General features: G+C 51.9%; 1 protein-coding gene across 1 annotated transcript in view; it reads right to left on the bottom strand.

Moving 5' to 3' along the window:
• LOC104517001 (sodium- and chloride-dependent betaine transporter-like) overlaps positions 1-13556 on the bottom strand; it is a 42573-nt gene extending 29017 nt beyond the window's left edge. The window contains exons 1-3 of the mRNA XM_010161529.1: positions 13473-13556; positions 9382-9453; positions 307-503 (exon numbers count right to left, since the gene is read on the bottom strand). Coding sequence (XP_010159831.1) covers positions 307-499 — 193 coding nt within the window. The 5' untranslated portion in view covers positions 500-503; positions 9382-9453; positions 13473-13556. The remainder of the gene's footprint in view (positions 1-306; positions 504-9381; positions 9454-13472) is intronic.
• Positions 13557-14332: the final 776 nt, after the last annotated feature.

Genomic DNA, 14332 nt, shown 5'->3' with positions numbered 1-14332 from the left:
AGGTTGCTGCTGAAGAAACCATCAGAAACTCACAGTTTTCTGATGGTTTCACACCATCTGTCTCTTGAGATGCCCAAGAGCTTTGAAGAGTTAGTAAAGTTCAATTCAGCATCCAAACTTAGGAAAGCTGTTTTGAGAAACAGCACCCGCTGGGGAACTGGATTCACCTCTCAGTACTGTTCCTCCTGGTTTTGGCAGGAGCTGGAGGACAAGGCAAGGGAGTGTATGGAGGGAAATACGAGGTATAGGAGAAGAAATGGGTCTAGTCATGCCTACAGACCTAGAACAACCCATGCATGAACTTACCACCGCCGTTCTTGTAGCAGAGGTATGGGAACCTCCACACGTTACCCAGACCGATGATTTCCCCTGCCACAGACAGCACAAACTCCATTTTGCTGCTCCACTGGCCTCTCTCTTCTATTGCATCCCTTTTCATCTCTTCAGAAACTACGGTGGCCCCATTGGGCTCTCCTTCCTTGGCCGCAGCTCTCGTCATGGCTCTGTGGGACAGAGGAGAAGGACAGCATGGGACATAGCGAGCTGCTGTAGGACACACAGGTGGGAAAAGGAGGGAGGGGATCAGTCACCACAACAGATATCTTCCTACTACTATCACCAGGAAGTTCTCCTCATCCTTGGGACAATGGCTTATTTAGAGCCAGGATGAAGAATTTTCCCCAGGTTACGTCTGTGGGACTGAATGTCTGTTCTGAAGGGACAGAGGAAAGGCCACTGGTCGGGTGAGAATGACCCACCTGCATCATCCCTTCACTGGACTCACCCCCCAACTCATGCTTCCCCTCCCCCTCCGCACCCTTCCTCAACCTTCCCAGACCACCAGCCTTACTGTACCTCCATCTGCCCCACTAAATGCTCTGCACCTCCACCACTGCTGGAAACTTGGCTGGGACTTTGGAAACATCAGTTCAGAGGAAGAGAAAAGGAGCTGGATCTGAAGCAGAGCATGGGAGCAGGAGATTCCCTTCCCTGTGTGCTTTATACAGCATTTCCTTCTGGAGCAGTTGCACAGAGCAGGATAGAGATGTTGCGGACTAAAAGCCTGAACAAGAACGGGGAACCTACCACCTCACCTCAAGGCATTGCCAGGAGCGCTGTCTTTGACCCCTCGGACACCGTGTTACACCGCCATCACAGCCTGTGACCTCAGCAAAACACACACACTCTTACCTGGCCAAGGCTCCCCTCGAGAGCAAACCTCCCCCTCCACGCCCGGCCCTGCAAAGGATGCAGAGCAAGGAAACAAAGCCTCTGATATGAGCAAAAGGACCTCGTAACTGAGAGGTGTTTCAGGTCTGGGCAAGGCTGCCCCAAGATTAGCCAAGCCCAATTACTGCAGTGGAAAGGTTAGTAGGACAAAGCCCAGCTGTGGAAACACAGAGCAAAGTCACTGCTGGAGAAGGCACATTGAATGTGGCTGAGCCTGCAGGGTGGGACCAGGAAGACATTCTCTGGTCTGTACTACCTCCTGAAATATATTTAGCATCATCTTAATTAAGCAAAGTTGGTGGCTGCTTGTTACAAGATACAATTTTCTGTCATACACAAAGTACTTTAATTGGATAGTTAATTTAAATCTAGCCAAAATGCACACAGATGAGATTTAGTCTTCTTGTTGACAACATTTTCACATTGTTTACAGGCATTTGATTATGAGAAAAAAATTAAGTGTGAAGAGAGAAATCTTCCTTTGACTTAGCTAAAATATTCTCCTTAAAAGCTTAATCTAATGAGTAACCTAAGGTGGGGATGCACACGTAAGTCCAGAAAGCACAGAGCCAGCACGAGGAGGGCAGCTGATGAACTGTGCCAGAGAAGACATAACTGTACCTACATCCTGCTGGTGGCATTAATGAGCAGAAGTTGGCCTTTGAAGGGGTAATTGGCATTAGCAAGGGATACACGTTTCCATGTTGGGATTAGAAAACTACACTGGAATCAAGCCTCTCCAAAGCAGCAGCATCTCTGCTAAAGCCTTCCATTCCTGCCAGCTGCAAGTGCTAAGAAATCAGGGCTTTGTCCCTTCGCAGTAAGTTTCCTTACACTCAGTTTGCTGGTGCAAATAGGTTTTTTACTAGCACACCCACCATTCCTTCCATGCCTCCTAAGGGGACATCCCCACCTCCAGGAAGCAGCAGGACAGCAATCTGCATCACCCATGCTACTTACCTCTTCTACCTCTGCCCTCAGGCCTGCTCCAGATCACGTCAGCTTTCCCTCTCCCAGGCAAAGTCCAAGCATGGCACTGGAGGTGGCTCAGTCCAGGGACCTCTCCCCGGCAGCACAACAAGCAAGACCTCACCATGCTTGATGCCCTCTACCCGACAGAACCACCAATAGGTGGATAAGTATCCATCAAACTTTTGCACCAGGATGGTGCACCAGGACCAGGATGTCAAACATTTCCCTCCCTCCTTGTGCCTAATCTCTCTCCAGTCATCTCCCTCTGGGCTAGCATCAGGGTATGAGCCATCTCATGGGGAGTAGGGACTACCAGGGAGTCTGAGTTTACTGGTATTAAGAGCAAGTGTGGTCCTAACGTCAAACCCAGTAGCCTAGAAACACCATGGCACTTGTTTCAGTGCAGTTTTCAATGAGGCAAGGGGGAAGCAGAAGTAGGAACTGGTTGGCCATGCTTGCGCTTACTCTGCTGAAGACAGCATTATTACCACCGTGTCTCCTTTACTTCTGCAATTTGCCCAGTGCAAATGAAACGATTTCCTAAACGCTAGCCCTCTGGATATATCAGGCCCTGGGCAAAGAAAGATGCTTGCGTCTCAGAAGACAACTTTTATTGAATGTTCATAGCAAAGAAAGCTGGTTGAGGCACAAGGCATGTTTCTTCCCTCTGTCATTCAAGTAAAGGAAACCAGGTTTCACAGTGTAATACACCAATTGCTCTCTAAATGCCCAGGGCAACAGCTGCATTGGTGCTGGAGGGCCTATCCTGTTCCCTTTGAAATCAGCAGCAGATTTCCACGGACTTTGAATGCAGAGAGCTGAATCCCATGCAAGGCAGTAACACTGCCTTTAGTAAGAGGGGCTGCAGCAAGGAGGAGCATAAACCACAGAGGAAGGCAGTCAGGGGTCAGCAAAGACCATCCTCCAGGCTATCTAGCTGTCTCTTCAAAAACATTCTGGTCCCCTATTAAATTTGAGATTTTTTTTTAGACATTTCCAGAAAGGGCTTACACATGGGCAGTGAGCACAACCAGCTTCACTGTCAAATGCAGATGCACCAGGGCACTAAGGAAGCGACCTCCCTTTTCCTCCAGCCCTTGCCCCTTACGGTCCATGTGCCGGGAAGCACCTATTTACCGGTCTGACTTGTGCGGCCCCAAACCCACCATGTGCTACAGCACGTATGGATTTACACTTGGGCGTGCTGCTGCATCCGTCCTCTAACAGGCTTGTACCAACCTCTAACCCCACATTTAAAGAAGGTGGCGCAACGCAGAAAGCAAGGCACGCACCGGCTGGTGCAGAGCTAGCGGCTCTGCTGCTCACCAGCACGGAGGTCTGCCCGGTCCCAGCTTTGCCCCCTTCACTTAGCTGGCCTGCTGGGTTGGATCAGGAGGTGGAAACGTCAGGTCCTCCCACCAGTCTTTTCTCAGCTTCCAAAGCCCCAGCAAGGCCCCTTTCCCTGGGCCTGCCTGCAGCAAGCCTGCCAGCTGGCTAATCAGTTCATTCAGATGCTGCAGCACAGCCTCCTCATCTTTGAGAGGAGCAGAGCTCCACGCACTGTCAAATGTGAGAGAAAAAATAACCCATACTTAATGAAACGTGTTTGATCTGCCACAGTCCTTGGCACGTTCCAATTTGCTGCAGTCCAGGGCACATTATCAAGTACAACGATGCTTAAGTTCGGGCTTATTGAGGATGTCATGGGAAGCTGACAGGAGAGGACTTAGCTCGCTCTTGGCTTTAATTCTTCTAATACAAGGTAGATCCAAGAGCCAGCCTATTCTTTCTACCCGCATCTGTGGCTTACCCGGTTTTGCGTTAGACCTGTTTCCCACAGGGGCGGGGAAGATCGCAATCAGGGAGTCACCTCCTCTCACCTAAGGCAGGGAAGGGAACGCCCTGGGTGCCAGCCTGCAGCCTCAGCCCTGTCACCAGCCTCTACCTCAGGGACACCTTGGACCCGGGCTGTGACTCTGCACCTCTCCTCCGACTCCAGACCAGGCCAACACAAAGGACAGAAGCCGACACACTGCAATGGGGAACAGGGCTGGGACACAGACCCGCAGGGGAGATGTGGTGCTTGTGGCTTCATTTTCCTATTTTAAAAAGGGGGAAAGGACCCCGGTTACGGAATAAAACCTTTTCAGCTGGGTGCAGGCAGTAGATTAAACAGGTGCCCAAGGTTTTGGCCCTTCGTGCCATGAGCTTCAGCTTCTCCCTTCCCAAACAAAGTGATGCACAGCATTTACACAACCCCACTACTTCCCCCTCTGCCTTGCCTGCTGTTTCTACGAGAAAGCCTATTCACACACCTCCTGGCTCTTTTCCTGAACATCTAGTCCTCCTGTGCCCTGCCCTATATGTTCTCAGGCCAGATAGGGACCCAAATCACTTCTTGTTTCCAGCTAGCAGCAATTTGACTCCTCCACAGCAGCCACAGCCACCCCGCTGTGTTACAACCTCCCCGACACACAGACGTTTTCTTCTCCCTTTGGATGCTCCTCTCCTTAACACCTGAGTTCGGAGAAAAGGCTTTGCCCCTTGCTGTCTGCCTGCATCACTTCTGCTGACCCTTTGCCAAAGTTTGAAGAAAAAAATCCTCCAACTGCTTCATTTTTTTCTCTCTTCCATAGTTTTTCCCACTGTTAAGATGCCACTTGACACAGTCCAGAGTCTACCCCCTTTCCTGGACCACTCAGACATTAACACCAGCACCTTCCCTCCTCAGATCCCTCAGACCTCCCCAGTCTCTTCCAGAGGTGCCTTGCTGTATTTTCAGCCCTCGGCACTCTGAGGAGGTGCCTTTTTCCACAGCTGGAGTACCCTCTGCAGACTCAACCCCCAGCCTCTTGTTCTGACAGAGAAAAGGGGGCTTCCCTTGCAACCAGTCCAACAGGCAGCTCCATATGAAAGTGGTGGATTGGTACCAGGCCTGGTGCATGGAGGTGGCCACTCCTCTTCATGAGATTTATTGCTGGGAAAATAAAGGATACACCCGGATTCCCGCAGGCACTGAAAAGAGAGCAGGCAGCATGCAGGCAGCCGTGAACACAGACCCCACCACAAGTTGCCTTCTTCAATATCTGAATGGGGTAGCCCAGTCTCCCCTTGGTCACAAATTCTGGCCTGTGTTTGTCCCATACCTACCACTATAGGATCCTTCATGTATGGCTACAGAAGGCAAGGAAAGCCAAGCACACCCCTGAAGTGCCTGTGGATGCTCAGAACAAGCTGCCACTAAAGGGGTGAGGCAGGAATCAGAAAAAGAAGAATGGAAGTGTCCTTTAAAAGCAAAACATGGTGGTATCCTCAACCTCCCCAGGGGCAAAAAGGGCTTATTCGGGGTGCTCAGGTGAGACGAGGAGGAAGAGGCCTGGGGTTTTGGTACCAGAGGAAGAAGCCATTAGAGATTCTCCTAAATCTTTTCTTCCTGCAAACCTACTGCCTGTTCCTGACTGCCATCACACAGGAGCTCCTACTGCTGGGAAGTTAACAGCCTCCGTTTGACCTCTTCTGCTGTTTTATCTTAAGGCAAATGAGAGGAGAATAATTTCCAGAGCAAACAGCAAAACAGAGCGAACAGAGATGATGTTAAAAGCCGACAAGAAGACTTCTCAGAGGAAGCACAGTTTTAAAGCACCTTTGGACACTCCTAGGTGCTGCCTGAGCTGCAGAAGGCAGAATCGCAGGTGATGCTGCAGACAGCTGCATTTCTATTCCTTGGTTTCATTTTGGAACAAGGAGCAGCCAAGCACATAAATTGCTATTTAAGGTGGGGAGGGAGGAATCAGCAAGCAAGCAGGCTGTGCTGTGTTGCAAAAGGAGGAGCAGGAGGGCACAGAAAATTCTCTGGTTGCACAATATGAGCCAGCAGTTAGTTGGCAGCCGAAATCCTGCCTTGCATTTCAATGGCAGGAGGCAGGGACGGCTGTGGGAGCAGACAGAAAATCAGGGCTCAGCGAGCAGCAGCAGCATCAAGGTACAGCTTAAGGAACAAACCCGGTTAGATCAGTGTGTGGGGGATGCTACTGGAATAGGTCATATCTGCTAGATGGACAGGAAAATATTAGCAATAGAAGTGTTTTCCAGCCAATCTAAGGGCAGCTGCGTGAGCGGGGATGACTGCTTCCAGACCCAAGTGCTGCTGGAGAATGGCTCACTCCAGCTGCAAAAAGGAAAGAGGCAAGGAAAGATGTAGCAAGAGGAAAACTGATCAACTCCAGGACAGCAGTCGAAATTAAAATGCCTTTCATTTCAAGTTGTTGAAAGCTAGTTGGCTTCTTTACACCTTCTAATTAACTTCCAGGTTGTGTGGGCTGCAGGGCATTCTCAAAGCATCTGTTCAACAAGGTTCATGGGGCACAGGAGGCTGTCACAAGGATCAGATCCTGCTTACATTTTCTCCAACGTGAAATAAGAGCAATGCTTCTGCAGTCAGTGAATTTGCTGCTTACTGACACCCACAAAAGTGAGATAAGAAGCAACTGTGAGTTTACTAATGACATGTACATCTGTGATGCAAGCTGCAAGGATTATAGAGCACCAGCCTTCAGGATCACACACCCCCAAGCTCAGGAGGAGGCCAAATGGCTCCTGCCCCATCCTCTGCTGCCAGGACAGGAAAACCTCCCAAGTACCTAATAGTGGCTGGACTTCCCTGAGAACCAGTGGCAAATCCCTTGCTAAAAGCAGAGCTGGCTGTTGTTCTCTGTGCCGGTTCAGTCTCTGCCGCTGACTGTGGCTCACCATCCCTGCTCTGGGCTACAGACACACACAGGTGGGTTCTTACTTCAGCCTAGGAAAAAATCAAAACTGACTGATGAAGTCCATAAATGGGATGCAAATATGATCAGAAACCAGCCTTTGCCTTTACATCACAGGAGACACTCTCAAAGACCTCCACCCAGCTCACAGTCTGGTTGTACCCACAGCAGGAGGACCAGTAGCACGCAACCATGGCAGCACCCAACTTTCTCACAGAGCACCACAAGGATGGGTCTCCTAGGACACAGAGCCAGGCTGGCCCCAGTGTAGCCCCTGGAGCCACCCACCTCGTGACCGGAGGTGTCTGCCCAAAGTCCGGTGTCAGGCTTGCTCAGAGGTGAGGGGACAGCACATCTCCATTGCCGCACTGGGGGGACAGCACGGCTCCATTCACTGGCTGGAGGAGCAGAGCAGGTGAACGGCACAGAGGGCGAAAGCCACGCTGCTCCAGCACCCACTCTGCAAACAGGCAGGTGCCCCACAGGAACAGGACAGAGTCCGCAGGAGGGGACATAGTGGCTAAAGGGCTGCAAATTCATGGAGCAAGGCACAGCACCCGGCAGTCCTGGGCAGGCCAGGGGAAGGGAAGAAGCCAGAGTCCGGTGCTGCGGCTTGGCCGACGGCTGCTGACCCAGCTCAGCCTGAGGCTGAAGACCAAGGGGTTAGGGAAGGGTGAGTATCAAAACAGCTACACTCTGAGGATGCATGCGAGCCCGTACAAAAATCCTAACCTCTGCAGTGCCCAGAATACGAACCTTAGAGTTGCTTCCCTGGGGCTGCTGCTTTGCAGCAGGAGAGAAGAGGCATCAGCATCGCTGGTAGCCAACGTCTCCAAAAGCCTGCGGCTCGAAGGCCAGAGAGCACCGCAGGCAATTTGGCATCACACTGCTCTAGGCACTTCCAACTAAACTCCCCCAGGCAGGCACACCCTGGCTAACTTCCCGCAAGCACAGCCTGGGGGCACTTGCTATCAGAGTGATGAGAAGGGGGAGAAGAGCGCTCAAGCAAAACTCTTTCAGAAGCAAAACTCAAGCAAAACTCCTCCAAAAGGCAGGTGAGGTCATGGCATGACGCATTACCTTATGCCTCCCAGCACGAGAAAACAGCTGATTTGGCAGAGTCCGATGCCCCCACAGAGCAGCGCCGCACAGGCTCCCCGCACTGAGGTCCCTGTTCAGCCCTGCACAAGGAGTCCAGCACCCCGCATCCAGCTCAGGTGTGACCTGGGGACATACCTGCCCGACCCTGGGCAGGCCCAGCCATCTCCAGTTGGTGCACAGGATAGTGCACGTCAGGAGGAATCAGCACGCTGCAGCACAATAGCACTGCATCCCACCTGCACATCCCAGAGAGATGGTATCTGCTCTCCACCCTGGGCCACCAAAACCTTCCTAGAGCCCTGCCCAGGAGCACGGCAGGTAGGTATGGCGCAGGGCTCATTAGCCTGCCCTCTGCAAGGACCACATCTGCACCCATGAATCCGGCAAGGTTGGGCTGTTGCAGGGCTGCAGAGGTCAGGTCCAAAGTACAGCCTCTCGTATCAGCAGCTGTCAAAAAGGAAGAACTGGGGCAATGGCATTTCCAATGGCATCGGATGAAAGCCCTGGCTAGTAGTGGTTATTTTAAAAGCATTGTTGATTTAAGGAGACACAGATCAGGCGTTATGAAACCCCCATGTGTTCTGCTCAAGTTTGTTCACAAATATGCCCAGGGATCCCCGGAGTTTAGCACATGCACAAACTCTGCTGTCTGCTTCATCCCTACAGAGCAGCAAACCTGATGAAGGCTCTGAGGCAAGAAGGACAAGGAGCACACCCCCAGGCACTTAGAGCTGCAGTCCCCGAGCCTATGTGCCAGGGCCAGCACCTCTGCAGGGCAGCACATGGGGAGAGGGAGCCACTGCCACGTGTTAGCAGGAGCGTAAATGCCTACAGCCTGCCTCACTTGAGCACCTTTCCTCCTGTACCTGTTATCACCTCGCCATCACTTCCATTCACCCCCATCCCTGTCTGACCCACTCTCATCTCTTCTCAACCTTTCTGCTGTCTGAGTCCTTTTTTTTCTCTCCCTGCTGCCACAACCTTCAGTACCAATTACCCATCCCTCAGGCATCCCTTTGCTCTGCAGCTTCCTAGCAGCATCACTGCCTGTCCTCTCCTATAGGAACCATTGAAACAAAAACCTCTTCCCTGAGTTGATCCAAGCTGATTATTTGCTCCCCATCCTCCAAGCTCGCTCTTCCTTTGCTTAACGTTGGGAAGCTTTTCCCTGTGGGATTTGCTGGCCCGCTCCCCAGAGCACAGCAGGCAGCTGGCGTGCGGCAGCTGGCTAGGGAGGACGGGAGACACCAGCACTCCCAGCATGACACGCACATCCAGCCCATTCTGCTCCACAGGCAAACGCTCAACTCACCTGAACCCCACACAGGTCTCCCTCAGGCAAGCCCGTCCCGTCCCACTGGAGTCCAGGCAGGGAATCCACAGAGTGCCAAAGAGATACAGCCAGAGTTAAGGCAAAGAGTCCTCTCTCTCCTCCTCCCGTCCCTCCCTCTCCACCAAATTGCCACCCAGCTCACGTGTGGGTGGTGGGACGGCAAGAAGGGAGGTGCATCAGGGCGGGAGAACTTTCTCCCCAGCTCCCTTACAACATACACCTCTCCAGACCTTGAACTGCGGCCCTGACAGGAGAGCAAGGAAAGAAAGCCTCCAGGGTCGGGCAGGGTAAAGGCCCAAAGTTTGCAAAGGTCAACCTCAGCAGCTGGTGGAGTGACTCCAGGTCCTCTCCACCGCGGCGGGAGGGAGCTCTCCCCTTGCAGAGCCCACGGCATGGCCCGGGCTGGCTGCTGCACACCCCCACTGCTCTGGGGCTCCAGCACTTTGGTGGAATAGCGGCACCCGTTAAAAATCTCCTGCAAACGTGCACAACAGACCCTCTCCAGGGCCCACTGCGCTAAACCCGCTTCAGTGGCCAAGCTGGAGGCTCACCGACACTGTCAGGCAGATAAGCAAAAGGCAAAGGGCATATGGCAGGGGGATGTTTGGCTTGGGATCATGCAGACCCCTCCATGCCGAACACTGCGAGTGCAAACGCAGCTCGTAGGAGAGCTCTGTCAGCTGGAGTCTTTGTTTTCATGGTGTCAGTGTGCTCACTGCAAGGGAGCAATCCCTCTGCGCCTTTGCCCTGGCAGCTCTTTGTATCCATCTCAGCCCTGATGCACTTTTCCAGGGTTTCTCATGACCAACACCACGCATTCCAGTTATCCCATTTTTCTCAACACAGGTCAGCTCAGATTTTTTTGTTGATGTTTAATGCTATTACTGTTTTGTCCTTTGCTTTGTCTGTTAATGTGCCTGCCAAATTCCTACTGACCTTTTCATGTACCCATGTGGCCAAGCCACAGCAGCACACCCGATGGAAGCTAGGACAGATCCAGCACATGCTCCAGTCTGCCCACCTGTCAAAGCTCACCAGGCAAGCATCCCCCAGACCCCTCAGCATAGGTCGTTTGTAATGTCTCAAAAAAGAGTGCCAGAAGCCAGTGAATCAGATCGCATCAGAGCACGCCTTGGGGACAAGCGATGCTGGAGATGTGTGTGAAGGGAGTCCCTTGTGCCTGGTGGCATCCTCAGGATAAAACACTGAGACCAGAGCTGGAGGCAGTAGGGGAAAACATCTCCTACTCTGGGGGGGTTTATTTACTACCTCAGCTGACACTGGGGGCAGCTGCTCTGAGACCACGCTGCTGGGGAGCACAAAGAGGGGGCAGAGCTGCTGGGGGAGAGTGCTGGGGGACATCCAAGCCAGCCCAATCTTTTCACAGAGGTCCCCGTCAGGCAGCAGGGCCATGAAGGCAGAGGGTCAGGGTGGCAGCTGCAGGAGACAATGCCTCTTCACAGGCAGCCAAAGGCAACATTCCCAGGTTAATACTTTCCTAGCATGCCGTTATTCAAAGCCCTGGCTTTCACCTACCATTTGGGCTGGTTGGGTGGATTGGTCCCATACCCAAAGAAATACAGGCTGATTGTTCCCTTACATGGGCTGGGACCAACATCAGAGGGACCAGGCTCCATCTTCTGCCTTTTGGGGGCTGTCTCTGAAGTCCTGAAAGACTGCAAGGTGAGCATCGTGTCCTGGCTACGCAAGGCAGGCACCACACTGCCTCCATCCCTGCCAGCGAAGGGCAGTGCCGCTGCCTGTCCTGCCACGGAGAACTGGTGTGACCCAGCACAGCTGGGGAAAAGGTGCCATAGAGGTCATCCAGATATGAAAAGGGGATTGAGATAAGCCTTGGTAAGCAGAGCTGACCTAAAAACTTGATTTATCCACACTGAAGTGTTTCACAAGAACATCACAGGTTTTTTTGCAAAACTGTGGATGGGAAATGACCTGTGACATTAAGGTAAAACAAGAAGAAAGTCAACCTAAATAAAAACTTTACCCAGCTATGTGTGAAAAATCATTCTCTAGCAAGGGAAAAAAAAAAAAAAAAGAAAAAGGCTGCTATTTCTGCTTTCCAGCCCAGAAGTTACACTGAGGCTTCAGAGTTTCCCACCAGGCAATAATTCACTGCGGTTTGAAATCCTGCTACAGGCATGAGGCACCTTTATCCCACCACAGCAGCCTCCATGTAAGGGATTGCACCAGTGTAACAGTCCTGACTGAAAAACAGGCCCCAGGAGAGGGCAAGAGAAGGGGTGACGCACTCCCTGGCCACCAGTTTCCACCTTGGAAAGGGATGGCAGCATCCAATTTTGCAGGCAGGAAAACCAAGACAAGAGGAAGCCCTGTTGCTGTGCCCGAGGGTGCACAGGAGGAATGGGAAAGCACTGCTGTCCCTCCACACAGAGAGACCCACTCTCTCCACGGCTGCCAGCCCAGAGACTGCCACACAGCTTTCCATCCCCTCTCATCAGCAGAGGGGGAAAACTCTCCTCGAAATGACCCAATTCCCTCAGCCTTCCAGGGCAGCTGGAGGCCAGGACTCAGCCTCCTGCACCAGCCTTTGCCCTGATGGATGGCTAACGCCAGCCTCAGGGATGTCCTGCACCTCCGCAAAGGTCTCCTCCTCCCCAGCCCACTCACTGCCTGCCAGCTGGCAGCGCACCCTTGTCTCCCTTTTTACCTTCCGTTTTCCTCCCTCAGAGTGCCTGTTGGCTTTTCCCATTACTTGGGTCCCCCCGCTGTTTCCTCCCTTTCAGCCGGCTCCGACATGCCTGCCAAAGAGCCAGCCCAGCTCAGTAGGCTGCCAACATCGGCCCACTCAGGGGCCGTGCTCCACCGCGGTGCCCTCCTCCATGAGCCAGCAAGACACAAAGCTTTGAGCCAAAATCAACCCCTTGTCCCCGCAGCGCAGCTGCTGGGAGAAGTCTGTCGGCATGACATCCTGTGGGTGCATCCGAAATGGGCTCCTGCTTTCCAAACGTTAGGGGCTGGGGGAGGCAGGCGCTGGGTTTTGTGGGGGAGACAGAGCAGCCTGCTGCCTTGGCTGCCCCCCTCGCTGGGTCACATGCGGGAGAAGTCACCACTGTCCTCGCTCGTCCAGACTAATCCCACCTCTTGACACCTTTGCTCATGAAAAGGGGGAAATGCTGGTTCCCCCATGGGCACAGCACAGCTGCTTATTCGGTCGGGAACTCAGAGAGCCAGGGAACGCTACATTTGCAGAGGAGTTTCCCCTAAGGCATTCTGGTAATTTATTTTTCATGTTTATGGCTAATTTCTGTGGCTTCCTACAACAGCTTCAACTGTAACTAACCACAAGTGAACATAACCAAAGTAACAAGTGCTAACAAGAGCCCACAGAACTGTGATGGGCTCCAGGAGCCACAGCACTGCTCCTGTGTTGTGCTCCCGGGGAACTGGACGCTGTCAGGAGCCTCCACCTTTGGACTTACAGGCAGGGTGAGACATCCCCTATTTCATAGCATCCCCAGTGAGGGAAAGAATGAGGCTTAGGAAGCCCACTCTTGGCAATACAAGTGGTCAGGAGGGAAGATTAGCGATGCTGGGGAGACTTCTGTGGTCTCACAGCCTCTCTGAGTCTAACAGCATACTCGCTGCTGATCGGAGACCAAGGAGGACACAGAAAGAAGGCAGGACAGATGGTTATGTGCCCATTCGCTCCTGCTTTTCCTCCCTGCTTGCTGAGGGCAGCTGAGCCTGTTGCTGCGAGATGTGTGTTGTGACAGCCAACACCTTCGATACACAAGGCTCAAGGACGCAAAGGACAAGGTTGGTCTGTGGGGACAGAGAACATGCTACTGCTCAAAGGGATGTGTCTCTGAACAGATGGAGAAGGGGGCAACCGAGTCACTGGTACCTGCTCAGAAGTAATGACTTCCCAAATCCATCTGTGTGCTCCTTAGGCACACTTCCCTTATCTGCACCATGTAGGTCCCCATCCCACAGGCTGCTAACCACATTAGGAGACAAGGGCTCAACCAAATACCCTGCTCTGAGGAATACGTTCATTTGCACTGACCTATAGGAGACACTTAACCGATTATTTGGGGGGTCTTTACTTCACAGGATTACATATCCCACGTTAAAATGTCAATCTTACTCTGTTGTCTCCATTTATGCACCATAACTTGTCTTCTCCCCACAAATCCACCATCACTTAAACATGCAACACGACCTACACTGCATGATTCTTCAATAGCCATGGAAAACCATCTTACATATTGCCAGTGACAAATGGATAAGGACCCCAAAGGGCATCTGTTCAAACATGCTGGGAGCCCCAGTGTTCAGGCTGCTCCCCATGGGAACAGAGGCATCCTGGTCCACAGGTCTGTCCTCAAGATCTGAAGTCTCCACCCGCCCCATTGTGGGCATCTCCATCCAAGGCAGAGGACAGCAGCATCAACAGTATCCCAACAACCACACACTTCCTGTCTCAAGGGATACCAGCACCTCCCCAGATGAAGACGGTATGAGTAGGGGTAAATTCCACAGACTGCAAGAAGAGCCATTAAATTAATGCAATGAAAATCACTTTTACCATATTCCAAATCATGAACTGTGATCCAAAATCTCTGTATTTTGAATTTCACCAAAATTCCCTCCAACTATGGGATTTTAGAAAGTGCTATGAAAAATGTCATGTCTGGAAGTTTAAAATATATTAACTTTGGATTTAGTCCATCAATCAACCTTCTCAGTGAACAGTCCAGAATATATTTGACTCATATTTCAAGCCAGGTGTCATGGGTTCCAATGCTTTGTCCTAAAGTACTCCCAAAAATAAGATGATTATTTAAGAATGTCTAGCAAAACCTTCATTTTTTCTACTTATCTGACCTGCCTAGCTCATCCAAAGCTTGACAGCAATTTGGTCACGTAGGAGCACAGGCTTGGGAGG

The sequence above is a fragment of the Eurypyga helias genome, unplaced genomic scaffold (assembly GCF_000690775.1).
Source record: "Eurypyga helias isolate BGI_N326 unplaced genomic scaffold, ASM69077v1 scaffold13951, whole genome shotgun sequence".
NCBI lineage: Eukaryota > Metazoa > Chordata > Aves > Eurypygiformes > Eurypygidae > Eurypyga > Eurypyga helias.
The sequence above is the reverse complement of the archived record's forward strand: the minus strand, read 5'-3'. Positions and strand labels throughout refer to the sequence as shown.